The following is a 20785-nucleotide window of genomic DNA, read 5'->3' on the forward strand; positions in this document are numbered from 1 at the left end:
TTTGTCTTTTTCCGTGTCCGGCAACGTATCGCAACCCTCAGTGTTGCCCCCGTACCGGACCAAGGACCGGCAACGGGATTGCAACCCTCGGTGCTGCCCCCGCGCCTCGCTCAGCCAGTGAGCGGGAACCGGTCTGTATGTGGGATCCGAACCCTCGGGCGGGAGCGCCGCCACGCTTCCCAAGCGGCGCACTATCCAGTGCGCCACCGGGCCGGCCCTGCATTGCTTTTTATTTTATTATTTTACAACAGGCATCTATTCTTTTTGTCTTTTTTTTTAGTTTATGTTTATCCAAGCAAAGTAGCCTGAGCTCAAATTCAGTATTAAGAATAAGTCAGTTTGCCTTAGTTCAAATCACAGCTCTAATATTTATTAATTTTGTAAACTTGAATAAACTTTTACTTTTTGGTGCCTGAATATCCCCTTCTGTAAAATGGAGATAATAATAGTCCTTCATGAACTGTGGTGAAGATTAAAAAGAAATTATGCATATAAAGTGATTAGCATGCTGTGCTGAAGATTTCCACGTTCAATAAAAGTAAGATGCTGGTGTTGCTTCCATTGTTGTTGTTGCTGTTATTTATGAGACAAGGCAGATACATCGTTTCACATGCATCTCTGAAAACCAAGCTGGCTTTGATGACTTCCGTGTCTCACTGAGCTTTCAGTGTATGGGTCATTCTGATGTCATTGTTGACTAAGAACACCCCATCCCAGAAAGCTTGAGAACATGGTGATACCATGCCAGGGAACCGTTTTGGTTTCCACTGGTGTCCTTTCCTCATTGCCATCTTGACCTGTTTCTCTCAGTTTGAACTGAGACTTATGGCATCAAGCCAGCTATTAGAAATCTCTCCATTGCCAGCTTCTTGAAGCATATGGGTGCATATGCTGCCTGGTTGTGGTATGTCGGGGTTTCCCTTTCCTTATTCATCTTTGCTGATTAGCCAGGGATGGTCTGACATTTGAACTCATATCTAGTAAAACTGTCACTTTTGTCTTGGCAGAACTGAGATTTAACTGTCTTTTTTCTTTTCCTAGGATATTTATCATTCTCTCAAGTCAAAGACTTGTTACGTGTTACTTGCTGCAACAGAGTGTATGAAGAATACTACCTTGCCTCTTTCTCATTACAGCTGTCCCCAATCTCTTCATGCTGGAAACTGTGGATTCTGTGAAGCTGGCAGACAAAGTGAACAGTTCCTGGCAGAAAAGAGGTTCTCCTGAAAGGTTAAAGGTTATGGTCCAGATTAACACCAGTGGAGAGGAAAGTAAGTGGCCAGACCCAAATTGTAGATTTTTCTTCCCTTAGGATGGTTGAAGCTCAGAGAGAATGGCAGGCCTAAGTATCTGATGGATAAGGTTATGGAATGAAATCACAGGCCTTTAAGTAAGCTGTTTTATATGTAATCTATATAGCATAATGACATGCAAGCCAGTCCACGTATAATTCTTTAGTACATCTTGGTTTGTTAAGGGGATTGTGACTTAGAGCTTCTAAAAATCCCCAGAGGTCACCATCATTTTTGAACGAGATCACAGTTACACGTATAATACTTCTTAGTTCTTAAAAAATTACTTAGTGTTACATTGGGAGAGACGAGAAAAAAAAGTCACTGTGAGCACAAGTCAGTGAATGTCTTTTCAGGGCTTGGGTTAACAGTATAACATAGTGAATAGGAGCATGGGTTTTGACATCAGACAGACCTTGGTTTTGTCTTTTTTTTTTTTCGTGACCGGCAAGGATCGCAACCCTCAGTGTCGCGCCCGTACCGGACCGGGACCGGCTACGGGATCGCAACCCTCGGTGTTGCCCCCGCTCCTCGCTCAGCCAGTGAGCAGCCGGTCTGTATGTGGGATCCGAACCCTCGGCGGGAGCGCCACCGCGCTTCCCAAACGGCGCACTGTAGCAGTGCGCCACCGGGCCAGCCCCAGACCTTGGTTTTGAGCTCCGCCACCCTTCAGCTCTATAAACTTGGGGAGGTTACCTAACCTCTCCACCTCAGTTTCCTTGTCTGGCAATGACATCATAATAGAACCTACTTTGGTGGGTGTAATGAAGATTAACTGTGGTAATGCACGAAAAGCTGTTAGCACAGAACCCTGCACATCTTACTTTGTTAGCGGTTTGTTGAGAGTGAATGTTTAAAGATCGGGCATTTGCTTATAACCCTTAAAGCACCACTGTTCCCCAAATCTTGGCATGAAAGGGCACAGAATAGGCATCTGATTTTCAGGTAGCCTTAGGGGTCAGGCCACCTGGGTTCAAATCCCAGTCCAGTAGTTCCTAGTTGTGTGACCTTGGAAGTGGTACTTAGCCTCCCTATACCTCAGTTTTCTTATCTTTAGAAGGGAGCTGGTAAAAGTACTTACCTCACAGAGTTATTGCATTAAATGAAATGCTTTTAGGACTTGGCATATGTGCCTGGCACATAAGAGTTCAGTAGACTTTAACAGTTATTGTATATACATGCACCCAGATTATAGCTATATTATCAATGTAGGTAAATCTGAAATTGACTCCAGATCACATTTTTATTATATCATTTCTTGATAATTACCTATAGTTTGCAATAATTAGAGATTGAAGTGAATGTTCCTACCATCTCCATTTGATAAATGGGGGCAAGACAATATCAGTAACCCTTATAACTGCATTAGCAATAACCATTTGTTGCAAATTCTTTCTCTAGTTGTTAATTAGCAAGTTCAGTTAAACATTGCAAATATGTAATCAAAACAATTTAATGTGTACTTTAATTTTTTTGTAATTCGATTAATAATAAAACTGTAAAAATACTGGGTTTAGAAAAATAATTCTCTCGGGCCAGCCCGTGGCTCACTCGCTAGAGTGCGGTGCTGATAACACCAAGGCCACGGGTTCGGATCCCGTATAGGGATGGCCGGTTTGCTCACTGGCTGAGCGTGGTGCTGACAACACCAAGCCAAGGGTTGAGATCCCCTTACCGGTCATCTTTTAAAAAAAAAAAAAGAAAGAAAAAGAATTCTCACATTCATCTGGCATTCTGGCAATGTGAATCTTCCAGTTGTCCCAAGAAAAGCAAGGTTTTTTCTTTTCCCTTTCACCTAGCTGTTCTCAGCTAAGATCTTGAGATGAAGTAAAGAGAATCCAATTTATAGGTCTTTCCCTGAGAAATTCAGAACCTGACAATAAGGGGAGTAAAATCTAAGAAGACCCCAAATATAAAGTTGCTTTTCAGGACTTGAGGATAGGTTATTTCAAGAGGTTGAATTAACTTGTCTTGTCTGGGCATCCCCTCCTCTCTTGTAGGAAAGGATGAAAACAGAGCCTTCCCCTGGCTGTTTAAGACATCAAATTATAGGTGTCTTCTGTTTCTTTTTGTGAAGGTAAATATGGCCTTCCACCTTCAGAGACGGTAGCTGTGGTGGAACACATAAATGCCAAGTGCCCCAGCCTGGAATTTGTGGGGCTGATGACCATAGGAAGCTTTGGGCATGATCTTAGTCAAGGACCAAATCCAGACTTCCAGGTACTGGGGGCCGGGAGTGAGGGTTGAGGGGAGAGGGGTTGCCCATGTGCACAGTGAAATGCTGTTGTAGGGCTGGCTGTTGCGGTAAACTGTAAAGACATCCCAGACGTTGCCTGTCAGCTGTTATAACCCTCTTCTTATAGGAAAAGGGAAGAACAGACTCCCAAAACCCCACAGACCTTTCTCAGCTCTATTTGTACTTGGCTAAAACACGGTTTTGAGAGAAAATTAGCTCTTTCTTCCTCTCCAGTGACTGATAGTTTTCTTGAAAGTGGGGGAGTTTGCTATATACCTGCATGTAAGTAACTTCTGTCAATTTTGGTGGGCCTTGAAATCATGAGGAGTAAATAACATCTGTCAGAGCTTTCAGTAACTTCTGTCAATTTTGGTGGGCCTTGAAATCATGAGGAGTAAATAACATCTGTCAGAGAGTTTCAAATTCAGCCACTTTGAGGCATTTTAGGCGTCATTAGAGAAGGTAGGAATACAGTAGGTGTCACATTTGCCTTTCTATCAGGTGTTATTGTCCCTCCGGGAGGAGCTGTGTAAAAAGCTGAACATCCCTACTGACCAGGTCGAGCTGAGCATGGGCATGTCCATGGACTTCCAGCATGCAGTAAGTGTCTTTCCGGTGCCCTTATCTGCCTCAACGGTAGGGTCCAAAAGCCTTAAGCAAGAATTATTTGCTGGAGAAACCTCTGAAATGCCTCATTGTAGCAATAGGGAACTCAGTCTCAGTGGTTCTCAACTATTCTAACATCTCCCCACTCTCCACACCCCATCTTTTTTGAAATAAAATTTGTAGAAATTATATAGCTGGACACCTAATTTTTTAAAACTCAAAATAATTCCCTAAGTGTAATTTAAAGGGAAATAAGAAATTAAACTTATAATTTTTAAAAGCATTTTATTATGCTTGGGCATAGATATATTACAGTAAACCATAATCAAGTGATCCAATGCTTGATCTTACATGCAGGTCACCGTGAATGCAACAAGTGTAAATGTGAACTGACACAGGTATGCTGTATTGACAACTCAAATATGTGATTTTCTGGAACCATAAATAACTTGATAATGTTCCAAAAATCAAAGTATAAACTTGCATTCCTGGAAAATTGTATATATTAAAACAGAGCAAAAATACTTCGTGTTCATAAGTAAAAAGGAATTTGATTTTGTGCTCAGACAATTATAAGGAGGTTTTCTCATCTACCTGACCATGGAACATTGGAAAGGTGTGTGGGCTCTAAGACAGCTAACTGTTTGCTGTGTACCACACGCTGCAGGTATCTGACATCCCTGTCCCCCCCCAACTGAATGCCAGTCATGCTCTCCAATCCCCATGAAAACCAAAGAAATCCTTATTTCCTAAACACCCCTGAAAGGTTGCATTGCCCAAGAGAACCGCTGCCCAGTCGTCATCTTCAGTTCCATAGTCGTCAGTCTTCATGGAAACCTCTCGAGCCAGAATGGGAGGCACAACGTCAGCATTTGCTACTTTTCATTGTTTTAAACTTGGTCCTTGATTCTTTCCCATAGATTGAAGTAGGATCTACAAATGTCCGAGTAGGAAGCACCATTTTTGGAGAGCGGGATTACTCAAAGAAACCTGCCCCAGACAAGTCCGCAGCAGACCTGAAGGCCCCAGTGGAGGTGGCACAGGAACACTGAGCCGAGGAGCAACCAAGAAGACTAACTGTGCACTAACCTAGATTTCCATTTTTATACTCCCTGTGTTACAGCACAGTCATGCTCTGACATAGGAAGCTCGCTTCAAACAGTGGTTTTGGACTGAATTTTAGAAACCCAGACATTACTGCAGAACAGTTTTGAAATCAATAGCAAGAAATTGAGTTTAATATTGAATTCTGCCTGGGAGTACCAACAAACCAATCCGTGAATGCCTTTTCCAGGTTAAAATTTGGTCCCTGATGCCCATAATCATGGAAGTCAGAGAAATTGCCATTTTCATCCCACTGTAATAGGAAACTCCCTATGGTTACCAGCATCCTGCAAACTCCTCCTAAATCATCAGTCACCTTTGCTGCTCTGGAACAAGGTAATTTCTGCCCCCAGCTTCTACCCTTGCCAGTAGATATGTGAAGATATTCTCTACTCTGGAATGGCCGTAAGGTAACTTCAAGAAATGGCTCAAGTTAATTCTTCAAACACAAATTGTTGCTAATTAGAGTTTGTGTCACTGGCCACCCCGTGGTATTGACACTAAAATTATAGGAGTAACAAATAGGACTTGGGCCTTTCTGACATCCTCCTGAAGAGACAGCTTTTTCCTCTGGGACCTACAGTGATGAGAATTTAATGACATGATTTCTCTTCCACCATGATCCTCTTTATGGTGATTTTTTTTATCAAAGTCCAGTGAATCTCATTACTCCTCAGAAACAGAAGATTCCTTCAAAGCCAAGCTCAGGCACATGTTTTCAGCAAGTCCTGGCTTTGACATTCCTTTTCCTGAGGAGCACTTTGCAGGCTCATTTATAGCCTTCCCACTATATTTATAAGCCAGAATTTTGCAGCTCTCCTTGGTGGTTAATAAAGTAGCAAGATCTTCAAAAGCCAGGAAGCACAATTCTCCAACAGTCATGACTGATGGCTTCGGTGTGGGTGATTGTGTATTTTCTAAATGACTTTTTCTCTCATTTATTCAAGCCCCAGTCTTTAATTTTATGTAATAACTTTCAGAACATGATGCTGCTGCTGAATGTAATTTTGTAAAACTTAAGCCATTATGATTCCTGTACTGTTTCAATCAAAGCTATAGTGTGATTTCAGAGTCTATTAAATAAAAATGTGAGTTTGAATTATACCATCTGTGCCAATTACAAAACAATTAAAATATTTATTTTTTATGACCTGGTGTAGTGAATGAGTAGGAGGGGCATTGGAACCAACAGGAAGCAGCTGTGCCCGTTCCTTGGCACCATGCCAGCCTGGCTCTGGAGCAGGGCTTCCCTTGGGTCACAGATGCAGCCAAAGCCACATCATGGATGAGAGAGGGATTTACCGCTTCTAAGGGCAAGAAAATGAAATGTTCTTGCTGAAAGAAACTCTTGAATTGCCTCTAGATGGCGACATTGGCTAGCCTGAGGGGCAAGCATTGGGGATCCGTCAGCAATTTATCCTGCAGGGGACTCCTGGTTATTTAGTCTCGCTCCGTCTTTACAGGCAGAAATGAAGGCCAGAGAGGACAGGATTTTCCAAAGTGATACAGCTGATTCTTGCAGGGCCAGCAGGTGCTTTCAGCCACCTTACTTCTTTGCTAACTTTGAGGTGACTGGAACCCTTCGGGAGAGGTGAGATGGTTTGAGTAATAAAGATCTCTGGCTTATGCCTGGAGTCTAAGAACAGGGAAGAGGGAGGCAGCCAGTGGAGGCCAAATCAGTGCAGATAAGGGAGGGAAACCAAAGTACGTCTGTCCGCTGTATCCACAGCAGGACAGGACTTTTGCAGAGAGAAAATTGAGTCAGGCTGCGACTTTGTTTTTTGTTCTACGAGATGGGCAGCAGGTTGGGTTTCTCCCAGATTTTCACCAAAGCGGTGACAGCTGCACAGCAAATTTCCTGAGTTACATCAGCAAAGCGGTGACAGCTGCACAGCAAATTTCCTGAGTTACATCAGCACACTCTCCTGGACCAGACCCACCTGTGCTGTCCAGCAGCTGTCAGTGGCCTGGGGCCTTGTCTGCCTGCCCTGAAGCCAGCCTCAGAAAGTTGGAGACCTCAAAGGCCTCCCAGTAATCCATCAAGGCTTTGATCTCCTGGGAAGTTCCTCAGTCACATTTCCTAAACCAATCTCAATACTCAAACTGTAGTCCCCCTTTATTTTTAACATCTGTGGCATATAAAGCAGTATTCTCTATATTCTCTCATTGTACTCCCAACAGCTAGTAGGGCATTTTAGGCTATTTGGTGGTATCTCTTTGCAGACAAGGGCACTGAGGCCCAGAGAATGTTCAGTGCTCTCCTTGTCAGGTCAGAGTGCACTGGTGGCAGGGCAAGGAATAAACTCGGGACTCTTGACTTCTGGTCCAGAGCTTGGCCACTATACCATACTGCTATCTTCCATCTCTGGCTTTAATCATTTATAAGTGGCATATTCTTAGATTTGCAGCTTTAATTTAAGAGAAGCTTATTACCATAAAAGAAATGTATGTTTTTAGTCTATTGTAACAGTTGAGAATTATGCATCAATGCAGAACAAACTTTGAAACCACAAGCAGTGGGGGTGAGAAGGAAGGAGAGAATTAAATCCAGCCGTGAGTGGGATTAGCCTCCCCTTCCGTCACCCCATTTCCCTAACACACACATTCCTTCTCCAGATTCAAATTGTCCCACAAGCTGCAAGGCCCAGAGTGTGCAAATGGTGCCCTTTTCTCCCTGGAGTTGGACCGGCAGTGAATTCTGTTCCCCAGGGCTAGACACAGAAAGAATGAGGTCAAATGGGACATTCTCAAAATCCAAGACGTCTTTGTCCATCAGAAAAGAAGTGCCCTGTGCTTCCCACCAAAGTGTTGAAGGGCTATGCAAGAGGACTGGGATGTCGTCAGTGGTGCAATTGGAAGTAATTTACTCTGGGAACTGTAACCGTCTTTACCATGAAATCAGTTGAATGCTCTTACATCAGCCTCATGACTAATGGCAAAAGAATCCAAATCGTCCACCAAATGTTTGACTGATCTGCCCTCCCCTCAAGAAGCACATAGGTAAAGAAAAGGGCTTTCTCTTCCACCCAGTTTGCCTCAACGTGTATATACCACGGCTTTGTGTGGTTGAGTTGCTGTTTACAGGGTGGAGGGTCCTTACACTTAAGTTCCTCTCCTATAATCATTTTGAGGTCCCAAGGGACCTCAGAGCTAACACTTGTTCTTCTATAAAGTCCAGCACAGATCAGCTGAAATGGCATGTGGTGGGGACAGAGGGAGGGACTTTGGGCACCTTTCTTGTATTTAAGATAAATACAAGCTCAAGCTCCTGAGCGTTGAGGTCCCATGGGAGTACAGCCACCCTTCGAGTGCCCACATGCCTTCTCGAATGGTCCCATTACCGCTAGCTAGCTGGAGGCACTCCATGCTGGCATCTACCCCGCCCGCCCTCCCGAGGAGCAGTGCTGCCTGCAGCCTCAGAGCTAAGCCTGACCCAGCTGCCAATCTCCAAAATAAAATCAATGTGTGACCTTATTCTCCAGATGTACCAAAGAAACAAGCACAAACTCGGTCCAACTTTGAAGCCAAAAAGGGAAGATGAGAAGTGGGAGAGAGGGAGAGAGAGAGGGGAAAAAAAACTTGGCCGGACATGAAAGGTGTCTTGTCTGTCTGTTCCCCATTAGGCGCAATTCTCTTGCAATCTGCAGCCTCAACATAATTCTCCTGACCAGAAACTCTCCTGAGAGATAGTGTCAGAAGGAAAAACAAACAGAATAGCATCTCTGACAGCAAAGTCACTTAAAAACCTATTTGGTGGGGGAAGAGGAGGGATGTCAGCACATCAGGGGAGGGCACTCCTTCACAGCAGGCCACATGTGGACATACATTTTCCCTGGGATTGCACAAGGACAGGAGGGGGCCCAGGACAGGGCTGACGTGCGGGGGCAGGGCAGTCCCAGCAAGCAACATTCCCGGCCCTTCCGCCCAGCCAGCCCCTCTGATGCCTCAAGATCTGCCTTGTCTGGCTTTCTCAACTGTAGACTCAACATTAAAACTCATGGCGCTGGGCTTTTGACAGCCCCGGGGTACACTGAGGAATTCGGAAGGATTGCCTTAGAGAAAAGGGGTCCTGATTGTCAAAAACTCTACTTCCGCATCTCTGACTGCCCCCAGCAGCCAGGGTCTGAGAGCTCGGCCATCCCTGTACGTGGGCAGCCAGCTCTCCAGGGCTCCTCTCCCCCCAGCCCCTTTGACCTGCCTTTGAGCTAAGCAGTCTGGTGCTCACTCGGGAAGCAGGCCCCATCCCCCCACCCCCACAGGAGCCCAGGGGAAGGTTCTGGAGGAGTGGGGATGCAGGGCAGGAGAGGGCGGCAGTTCTGTGCTCAAGTTTCTGGGGCAGGCATCCTGTTATTGGAGAGAACATTTTTTTTAAGGAAGAAAAACTAATCAGCAGAAAGAAGCAAGAGATTTTCCCTGCCTTTCGGACTTGTTTATTACCAGGATATCTGATTTCAGCAAAGGAAGCCGGCACTGAAGCAAGGCTTTTATTGGCCGTGAGCGAGAAGAATTCAGGGTTTGCCTTTGATTTGGCTTCCCCAGAACATGAGGCACAGAAGGCTGCTTGCTGCTTTGATGGGGCACCTCGTTATTTGGGGCCCCCCAAATTCCCTGTTTCTGCCGCACTGACAAATTCCTTTTGGAGGATGAGGGTGGAGCAACGGGCCCAGCGTGGATGGTAACCTCGTAAACTTTTCAGAGAGGAGATCAAAATAGAGGACAATAGTTTAAAAGTTCTGAGACTGAGCATGAGCGAGGGCCCTGCCTCCTGGTCTCTGCCCCCGTGCGTGGGGACCTGGGGGGGGCAGGTCTGGTTGGATAGCAGTGCAGTGTTCCAGACTTGTCTCTAACTGACAGGGCTAGGTGGGCTGCAGACGAAGGCCCTGATGGTTTCAATGTGTGGGAAGATGAAGCCAGAGACTTGCAGAAGCAGCCTCCGCCAGCTGCTCTCCACAGCTGGGAGCGCCAGGGCTCTGAGGAGGGGGTACCAGCTGGGCCACACAGCACTGCCACTGACCCTCCAGGGCGCCCATGGACACTGTCATGCAGAGAGCACTGGTCTTCTGGGGTCTGGAACCCCAGCCGCCTGACCTCACCCTAGGCTGGCATAGCCTTCCTGCCTCCTGCTGGTGGTTGTTTCCAAAGGAGAGCATCTTCCACACTGCAGGAAAAAGGGAAGGTGTCCCCTGACTTGGGAGGCTTTGGAGGAGCCCAACAATCCCTTTTTTCCTCTGTATCCTCTATCTCCCTTCCCCTCTGATCCCCGTCATAACCCCTCTACCACAAACCATGGTGACAGGAAGACCCCAACGCTGAGATCACTAAGTGGCCGTACTTTGCTGCTACTTTGACTGGCCCAATAGGATGAGGCAAGAACCTGCCACCCCCCAAGGCTGCTGCCAAGGTGCTGGGACTTTGGAACTAGTGCTAACCGTGGAGGGCTGCCCCTTGGCAGGACCCTCTGGCAGGGAGATGGTTCTACCTGAATATGGCTGTCTCCCTGTTCCAGGTTTGTGACTCGACACTGAGTGAACCTTCTTCGTCTCTCGGGGTGCAGATCTCCACAGGCGTCTTTGTGTGTACCTCCTTGTGGCCAGTCACGGCCTGTCTCCGAAACTTGAGTGTGTGCCCGGCAGTGGTGTCTGCTGTCCCTGGCATGGCTCCGCTTGGCTGGGAGGCCCGGGCCCACTATGGCAGCCAGGGTGCCATTGGACCTCTGAGCTGAGGCCCAGAGCTGGGGCAGGGGGAAGGGAATGGGGGAACAGGGCTTCCACTGTGTCCACTCAAGGAACCCAGTCATCAAAAGGACTTTATGCAGTAAGTTTGAGAACATGCTTGCAGGGAGACAAGCTGCAGGAGTCAGAGTAGACGGCCCGTGACTGGGGCGTGGAACTGCCACACACATGCATGTGCACACACACATACATGTACACACACACACACACACGAGGGTACTTCAAAAAGTTCATGGAAATACTTGTATCATCTTTTAATTCTATTTTTCCATGAACTTTTTGAAGTACCCTCGTACTTATACAACCATACACACACATACACATATACACACAATACATACACATATACACACATACGCACATGTACACATGTACACACATACACATAGGCATACACACACACATGTATGTGTATACACATACACAAACCTACATACACATATATACATGATACATACACATATACACACGATACCCACATGTACACACATACACACATACACATAGGCATACACACACACATATGTATATACACATACACAAACCTACATACACATATATACATGATACATACACATATACACACATACACACATGTACACACATACACATAGGCATACACACACATGTATGTATATGCACATACACAAACCTACATACACATATACAGACGATACATACACATATACACACATACCCACATGTACACATGTACACACATACACATAGGCATACACACACATGTATGTGTATACACATACACAAACCTACATACACATATACACACGATACATACACATATACACACGTACACACACACATAGGCATACACACACACATGTATGTGTATACACATTCACAAACCTACATACACACGATACATACACATATACACACATATGCACATACGCACATGTACACACATACACACGCAGAGCCACAGTGGTTGCTCCAAGACTCTGACACCAGTCTGTCTGGGTTTGAATCTCAAATCTGTTCCTTACCAGCCAAATTACCTTGGCCCAATCCTTAACCCCCTTGGTGCCTCAGTTTCCTCATCTGTAAATAGGGGATGACATTAAGAGTAACTGCCTCCTGGCATTGCTGTGGGGGTTAAATGTGATCGAACTCGGAAAGTGACGTACACAGAACCTGGCGCGCTGGGTCGGGCTTTGCAGCCGTTTGAGTCTCCATGGAGGAGTGGGGTGAGGAGGAAGGGGGATCCTCCAAGAGGCGACTGAAGCTCCAAGTCCCCAAGACAAGTGCCCCTCATGGGTCTCTCACTGGTGACAGCTGACATAACCCAACTGGACACGGGGAGTGGGAAGGCCCTGCCTCCCCTTAGCGTGCTGCCCAGCCTGGACATCAGCCTCCCTTTGATTCCCCCAGCTTCAAACTAAGACCTAACTGAAGACCGGGTCGTAAAAGCAGCAAAATCAGCCCAGAGTGAAACCAAAACTAAATGCTCTGGCTCCAGAAACACACCCCAACTCCCTCGAGCGCAGTGCCCGGGGACAGGCCACCGGAGCCGGTGGCTCCTGCTGCACCTCAGCCTCACCGCAGCCCTGCAGGGCCCGGGCCACTGACAGGTCAGAAGGGCCGCAGCCTCCTGCACAGAAGTCTGACCCTTTCCTTCCAGAGCGAGGACCCCAGGGCTCTGAGGCCAGAGAGAGAGGGGGAGAGAGAGAGAGACAGAGAGAGAGAGAGAGAGACAGAGAGAGAGAGAGAGACAGAGAGAGGGAGAGAGAAAGAGGAGAGAGAGACAGAGAGAGAAAGAGAGAGACAGAGAGAGAGAGAAAGAGAGAGAGAGAGAGACAGAAAGGGGGAGGGAAAGAGGGAGAGAGGGAGAGAGAAACAGAGAGAGAGACGAGACAGAGAGAGAGAGAGAGACAGAGAGAGGGAGAGAGAAAGAGGAGAGAGAGACAGAGAGAGAAAGAGAGAGACAGAGAGAGAGAGAAAGAGAGAGAGACAGAGAGAGACAGAAAGGGGGAGGGAAAGAGGGAGAGAGGGAGAGAGAAACAGAGAGAGAGACAGAGGGAGGGGGGAGGGAGAGGAAAGGGAGAGAAAAGCGCAGACAGAGGCGAGGGGAAGGGACAGCAGCAGAGGGGGACGACAGGGACAGCACATGCCAAGGGCCAGCGAGGCGGCAGGGACCCAGCTGAGCCGCAGCAGCCTGCAGCGCTGAGGGGCTCCCACGCCTCCGGGCTGGGGCAGCGGCCGTGAGAAGGGGCCGTGGGGTCGCAGGAGGACAATGGTGACCTGTCCCCACTCTGAAGGCGCTGGGCCTGGCGGGGAGCCGGGAGGCAGCCCCTGGAGGCCGGGTTGAGACCCGCCCCAGGCTTGAGGCCCAGCGTGGCCTCTTCACAGGCAGCAGCGAGGACCTGAGAGCAGGGCTGGGTAAAAGCCACCACCTGGGTAAAAGCCACCGCGGGTCGTCATAAGCGCTTCCAGGCCGTTCCATTGTTAACCACGTGCGTGTGCTTCTTTGATGAAGAGAATTATTTAAGCCAACGGCGAGAGCTGGGAGCAGGCTTCGCGCTGGACAAGGCTTCGAGGTCACCTCCACCCGGGCCCGGCCACAGGCCCTCCAGGGTGGCCCAGTCCTCGCCCCCAGCCCCCCGCCCCGGGGCCGTGCCTGTCCCTCCTCCGGCCTGACCTCGAGTAGCGCCTGCGACTCTCTGTGTCTCCTGCCTCTTCAGCGCTGAGTTGGCCCCGGCCTGGGGTGAGGGGTGCGGACGCCTGAGCCTCAGCCCTAGGCCGGGGACACCATGGTTCACACGTGCCACACTCGCCCCGAGCGACCCCGGCACAGCACAGCAGGGAGCAAGGCCAAATGAGCCCGCCCCGACCCACCCACGTGTCACTTGCCCTCTGAGTGCCAGCGTCCTCATCCGTGAGCGGGAACAGCGGCCACACAGGCGCGGTGGCGAGGGCGCGCGACGGCCACACCTGAGCTCCGTGCCTCAGTGCCCGTCCACGTCTTCTCTCCTGCTCCTCCTCTGTGTCGTCCTTGCTGCAGTCTCGAAGCTCCATGTCCACACACCTGCGTAACAACGTGGGCCTGTGCCACCCTCTCCCTCCACTGCCACCTGTCCCCGTCTCCGTCCCCCCCACACACTCTTCTTTCGGCCAGAGCTGCTTCTCCTCCTCCTGAGGCTGGACCAGTCCCACCCCGATGGGGCTCAGGCAGAGGGTGGCGGCCTGCGGCCCGGCCTCCGCTCCTCCACTGGCCCCAGGGAGCACGGATGGAGCCGGCCCGCCTGTGAACGGGTCACGGACGCCACGGAGCCCCCAGCCCAGATGGGAAGCGAGCCCCAGATGGGCACGGCCCGGAGCCCCCAGAACAGGCCCTCGGTCCTGAGTGGTGACCCATCGTAAGGCCCCGGGCAAGGCACAGCCACGCTCCCCGGAGCTCCGAGGAGCCGAGGAGCAGACGCGCCTGGGGCTGGCCAGGGAGAGGACGGAGGGGACAGGCCAGGCCCCAGCCCTCGCCCCACGCCCGCGCCGTCCCCTCCACTGCTCCACGACGCGGGCTCTCCCGGGTCTGAGGCCCCCAGCTGTTTCCTGCGTGGGGTCCGGGGACCTCCGGCCACCTCTGCACCTGGCCAGCACCTGTGCCCCCTCCAGGGCAGCGCAGCTCACCCGCCTCAGAGAGGCCTCTCCTCGTCCCCGTGGACACAGCGCTCCGCCAGCCTCGTCTCCCATGGCCCCGTCCCCTCACAGCACTGACCGCGACTTCTAGTTATTCAGCAACTGCTCCTCCCTATCGGACTGTCAGTTCCCAGATCTCATCCTTCCTGAGTCTTCTCCAGCTTCGTACACGGCAGTCCGCTCTGCTCACAGCCGAAGCCACGCACCCAGGGTCACTCGTGACACATGTCTCACACCGTCCTCCTGTGTGCGGGAAGACCCTGTCCGACTCCACTTTCAGGCGACATCCAGGACCCAGCCTCTCTTCACCTCCTCCCACCTCCTGTGCCCAAGATGTCACGGTTTCTCCACTGGGCTGTGGCTCTGGCTCCCCACGTGTGTCGCTTCAGTTGACTCTCCACAGAGGAGGCAGAGAGGTGATTTCAGTCTAATTCAGAGCAGATTATTCCTCTTCCCACACCCTCTAGGCTTCTCTTCTCATGCAGAGTAAAATTCAAAGTCCTTTCCGTGGTCTTCAAGGCCCTGAGAAAACTGGACCTGCGGTCAAAGAGCATGGTCCCTTGTCCTCCCTTCAACCCAGCCACGCTGGCCCCTCACCTCTTCCATGAACACACCAAGTGATTCCCACCTTACTGCCAGGTGCTGTTCCCTCTGCATGGAATGCTCTGTCCCCCAAGATCCATGTGGCCTGCTCCCTCACTCCAGCAGAACTCTGCCCAAAGAGCACCTTGTCGGAGAGGTCTTCCCTGCCATTCCTCATCCCCTAACCCTACCCTGCTTGCGCACCATACTAGAGTATGCATATTTATTTGCTTATTTACATGTGGTCTGTCTCTCTCTGCTATAGTTTTAGCACCGTGGAACCACAGACTTTTTTTGGTTCATAACTATATCCTCAGTGCCTGAAACAGCATCTGACATATAGTAGATGCTTAATAAATATTATTTAAATAAATGGCTAAGGGGCCGACCCTGTGGCTCACTTGGGAGAGTGCGGCGCTGGGAGCGCCAAGGCTGTGGGTTCGGATCCTATATAGGGATGGCCGGTGGGCTCACTGGCTGAGCGCGGTGTGGGCAACACCGTGCCGAGGGTTGCGATCCCCTTACTGGTCACAAAAATAAATAAATAAAAATAAATAAATGACTAAGACCTCAGTAACTCTTTGTTGAACGAGTTAAATAAACGTCTCTATTTGTTGGGCATTAAAACAGATTGGGAGTCACAGAAATAAAACAATTCCCTCTTCTAGGACCTTTCATCCTAGGGGAAGAGCCAAATATGTCAACCGTGAACTTATGTTAGTGAGACAATATTAAGGGTGCCAATGACAGGAGCAGCAGCAAGCCCAGGGGAGCAGGCCAGCTCACGCCACCGAGTTAGTCGTCTGTGCCAGGCAGGGGGGTTTCTCGCGCCAGTCCTCAGACTTTTGACCCCAGCTGGGTGTCCTACAACTCAATTCAATTCTGACCGTACGTGAAGTCAGTACAGACTGCACAAGTTAAGGGGCTCAGTTCCCCGTGACTGTCCCCCCTTCAGAGGCCAGTCACAAGTCCCAGGACACCTGTACTTCTGGCTATGAATCAAGGGTTTCAACGACCCCTTCCTCAGGTTAGATGATTTGCTAGAATCGCTCACAGAACTCAGGAAAACACTTTACTTACGTTTGCTGGTTTATTATAAAGAATACAACCCAGGACTAGCTAAATGGACAAGACACACAGAGCAAGGTACAGGGGGCGGTTAGGGCACGGAGCTTCCGTGCTCCCTCTGGACGCCTCCTGGTTGGAGTGCTCACCAACCCAGAAGCTTTCTGAGTCTCACTGTTCAAGAGTTTTCGGAGAACTCAGTCACCAGCCTCACCTGTCTTCTTTCCACAGGTTGGGGGGTGGGGTTGAAAGTTCAAACCCTCTAATTACTTGGTCTTTCCAGTGACCAGCCCCACTCTGAGGCTCTCTCAGGGCCCTGCCCTAAGTCACCTCATTAGCATAAACTCAGGTGTGATTGAAATGGACAAAACGTGCTCCTATCTCTCAGGAAATGCCAAGAGTTTTAGGATCTCTGTGTTAGGAACCAGGGACTAAGACCAATATATGTTTGGATTATAACCACACAGACATATAACTCCCATCATCACCACAATCCCCTGAAGTAGATACTCTATTTTATTCCCCCTGTCCCAGATGAGAAAACTGAGATCTAGCTAAATTAAATGACTTTCCCAAAGTTACATGATCAGTAAAGCAAAGAGGCAGGACTTGAATCTAGCTGTGCTCACAGTGCAAAAATTATCTTTGTCTGGGAGAATATGAGTAGATTCTACTTAAAGGGGAGTTGGATTTTAACAGAGACAGAGATTCTGGCCCTTTCCTGTGGGAGTGTCTAAATTACACACAGGGACCTTGTGTGTGGCAGAATCCGATCACCAAAGAGAAGCCGTCGCAGGCCCCAATATTGATCTGGGCAGCTTCCCACGGTTCTGATTCATTCCTTCTGATTGTGGCACGAGCTTTGCTCTGTCGTGAACACTCAGTGTGAATGTCCCAACAGGACAGGCAGCTCAGCGCAGTCCCCATGGGGAGATATGGAGCAGGGAAAAGAGCTCGGGGACCACCCAGTGGAGCCGTCCTGGGAGGGGGGTGGGGAAGGGGGGCCGCAGGCACTGTGCCTCCCCTCGTCACTCTGAGCTAATGGAACCCTGGAGACATGCCACGTTTGCACCGTCGATCCAATTATGGGCCGTTATCCACAGTTGACCTGGGTCTGTGCTGTCAGGATTCTGCCTCTGAAAGACAATGAGGCACAGAAGGGAGACAGAAAATGTAAAAATCAAAAGGTGGCCAGCCTGGGTGGGGCCCTCAGACAGGCCTTAGAAGAGAACAGGGCCTGGTGCTGGGAAAATGGTAGCCTCTGCAGTCGCAGGTACCTACACGTGTTCATAGTCTCCGTGTAGTCTCCGTTCACCCCGCGCTTTCTCCTCACTTGGTAGTGAAGCTTCTGCCTTCCCGACTCTGCTAGGGAAATAAGCAGAGACCCCTGCTCCCACCACCACCTGTGGTTTGGGAGCGCACATCCTTAAAGGTTGGGCTCAGAGAGGGCCCGGGAATCAAAGTAAGAAAACCTCAAGGGGAAGGGACACTCCTGGCGGAATTGTTGAGGGCTCTTTCCTCCCTGGAAATTACAGAGTATGGCACTGGGAATACCTGCTCCCAGTCTCAGTTCTATTCCTTCCTAGCTGTGTACCCCTGGACAAGCTACTGTTCAGGGTCCCCGCCTGTTAAAACAAGTGTCCTCACCCTGTGTGAAGACTAGATGAGCTAACTCTTGTAAAATGTGCTCTACTGGGTGCCCAGCACACGATAAGCACTCGGTAGGTGTCAGCTCTCCCGTGGCCCTCCGTGGTAGCTCTGGTCCACTCCAGCTTTGGAAAGGTCAGCTAGCAGCTAGCCCCTGGCAAAGACAAACTCCTTTTGAAAGGAAGAAAGTACACAGGCACCCCCAGACCCTGAAGGGAACAGGTCTAGTACAGTCAGGTAGATTCCACTTCTGCCCTAGATTGCAGAAAAACTTTTGATAAGGCCCCTCCCTAGCTCTTGTCAGAATTCAGCCCTGTCTCCTTGATCATGGTCCCTTGACCTGACCTCTGTGGAAGAGCTTATCACCTATCAAGGTGCATTTAATTGGTCAGGTTCCCTAGCCAGACTTTCTGAGGGAACTAAATTTGAGTCATCTTTTTAGCTCAAACAAACCTCAAGACAAAGAGTCTGATGTGAGCATCTCGTTCACTCCTCTCTGCATCTCCGTGGACAGATAGGCAGGAAGCTTCCTGCAGGAAAGGCTTTGAGTGGCTCAGGGAAGAGAGCACTTGAGAAGGAACCAGAAGGTACATTCCCACCCGAATTCCAGACTCTTCACCTCTCAGTGACTCGATTTCCTCGTCTGTACTTGCAAAACTAGGAAAGTAACCCCCGCCCCATTTACCTCCTTGGGTGGGTATAGAAGCCAAATACGGCGACCTTCAGGACAGGAGTGTTTGGTAAACGTCTTCACCAGGCACCGCATTCCCACCCATAGGGAAGCCTGGCCTCATTAAGTGTCATTTGGCCTCTATTCAGCCTCAGAGAGGGGTGTTACAGTGGAAATCCTTTCCAGACTTTTGAGTGTCTTCATTTAGCAAAAGGAAATCCTAGAAAAGCTGCGTGACCCAGGCCAGAGGCCTCTTCTCCTCCTCTGAGGAGTGATTCCCACCTGTGAGCAGGAGGGCTGGGTGGGCAGCCCTGCCCGTGGGCGGTGGCTCCACTCTCGACCCTTTCCTGAGGAATGCAGCCTCGGCCAGGGCTCCTGCTGGGGGAGTCCATTCCCCGGCTCCCTTCTTCCATTTGCAATCACTATTTATTTATCTTTGGAAGTTCAAGGAACCAGAGTCTGCAACTGGGAGAGACTTGTGGAGCCAGGGAGGGAAAATGAAGAGGCCACAGTCTGGGCGAGGGAGAGAAGCCACATCCCTGCAAAGGGGGGGATGGTAGACTTGGCTGACAGGCCACAGAGGCTGTAGAAATGTGCCCCACACGCCAGCAGAGCCAAGCTCAGGAAAGAAGGTGGTGGTCACCTTAGGGCCTTTGGTGGTTCGTTGAAGAATGGGAAACAGAAGTCCTGCCCTAACCCTGGCAGCTCCCCACTTAGCAGCAAAGGCTCTATTCAGTGGCAGAAAGGTCAGCCTTTGTGGGGAAACTGAGGCAGCAGACACCCTGGGCCGCAGTCTCCTCTGCCTGTCTCCAGCCGCGTGTCCAGCTTGCAGCCCATGAACACCCACGGGCAGTTTTCACGTCCTCCCCAGTGGTCAAGGTCAGAGCCTGCCCGAAGCCTTCGCAGATGGCAGCGCCCCTCCCCCACGTGCCCTCACTTGTTCTCATGCAATAATTGACATCTATAAACTAGGAGCAGGCAGGGCCCCATTATGACCCCAGAAATTAAGTTCCCCAGGATCTCAGGAGCTGGGTCCAGAACCAGGCACTGCTGAGAGGCAGAGCTGAGTCTAGAACGGGGGTCCCTGACTCACGGTGCAATGCGCTTTCCATACGCTGCCACGGACCCCTGCTCCCCTCTTGTCATTTTCCGTTGTTCCCACTCAAGGTCCCCAAAGACACACGCACACAGGGATGCTGAAGAAGTAGGAGGCAGGTCTAGCCGCGTCTGCGTTGGCCTTTGACCTCTCCTTGGCCGAATGACATGCACCCCCCGCTGGGCGAGGTCGCCGGCCTCGGCCTCGGAGGAGGGTCTGCTGCCTCCTTAGCCTTTCCCTGGCTTGTGTCCTGCGGTGGCCTCAGTCAGAACTCGAGGGCAGGCGCAGGGCTGTGAGAATGAGCGAGCCCCAGACTGGCCCATCGTGTCAGGCCCAGCGGAAACGTCGGAGCGCTGAGCCAAGGTCACCCACAACCTGGCGCACCAGACACCTCCAGCCACGCTCGCGGGTCAGGGACGCCCCGGAGCTCAGGGCTGCAGGCGGCGTGGGCGTGGGCGTGGGCGAGGGCGGGTGTCGTGGACCGTGACGGTGGACGGTGCAGAGGCCTGAGGTCGNCCCCCCGTGGCTCCCCGGCCTCCCCGCATGCTCCCCAGCCTCCTCCACGTGCTCCTCCTCGTGCTCCCCGGCCTCCTCCCCGTGCTCCCCGGCCTCCTCCCGTGCTCCCACGTCTCCCGGGGCCTTATCAACCCGACCCCAGGCCTCCTTAACGGGGGTTTCCAGTGCCGGCACCCGCGGGAGCTTTAGCGACCCGGCCACGTGCTCGCAGCTCCACGCACGCGGCGGGAGAGGGTCAGGCCCTGGGGCGGCCCTTCCTTTCCTGGCCTGGGTCTCGCCTCAAAGCCGCTTCCCCTTCCCTGTCCTCCTGACCCCGGTGGCAACGGCTTCTCCGTCGCCCCGTGCCCGGAGCTGGGGTGGCCCAGGCTGCTCGATTGTGTCCTGAACAATAGTCACGCCTCTCTGGTCGGGTGAGCTCAGAGCTGCCCCTTCCTGACAGGACGCGACGGGGCAGCCCTGCCGTGGCCGCCCGGCCTGCGCTTGCCCCGCTGCGGGTGTGTCCTGGGGGCGCGGTGCGTGCGCTGTCCCCGCTCCCTGCAGCTCAGCTGTGGGCACCCGTGGCCGCTCAGGACAGTCTCTCTGAGTGTC

General features: G+C 50.8%; 1 protein-coding gene across 2 annotated transcripts in view; it reads left to right on the forward strand.

Moving 5' to 3' along the window:
* Positions 1 to 6385, forward strand: part of PROSC (proline synthetase co-transcribed homolog (bacterial)) — an 18889-nt gene extending 12504 nt beyond the window's left edge. For both annotated transcript variants that reach the window (XM_008587953.1, XM_008587951.1), the window contains 4 exons: positions 1137 to 1271; positions 3370 to 3512; positions 4030 to 4128; positions 5055 to 6385. In XM_008587953.1, coding sequence (XP_008586175.1) covers positions 1137 to 1271; positions 3370 to 3512; positions 4030 to 4128; positions 5055 to 5186 — 509 coding nt within the window. In that variant the 3' untranslated portion in view covers positions 5187 to 6385. The remainder of the gene's footprint in view (positions 1 to 1136; positions 1272 to 3369; positions 3513 to 4029; positions 4129 to 5054) is intronic.
* The last annotated feature ends 14400 nt before the right edge of the window (positions 6386 to 20785 follow it).

This window comes from Galeopterus variegatus, unplaced genomic scaffold, assembly GCF_000696425.1.
Source record: "Galeopterus variegatus unplaced genomic scaffold, G_variegatus-3.0.2 Scaffold4605, whole genome shotgun sequence".
In the NCBI taxonomy this organism is placed as follows: Eukaryota; Metazoa; Chordata; class Mammalia; order Dermoptera; family Cynocephalidae; genus Galeopterus; species Galeopterus variegatus.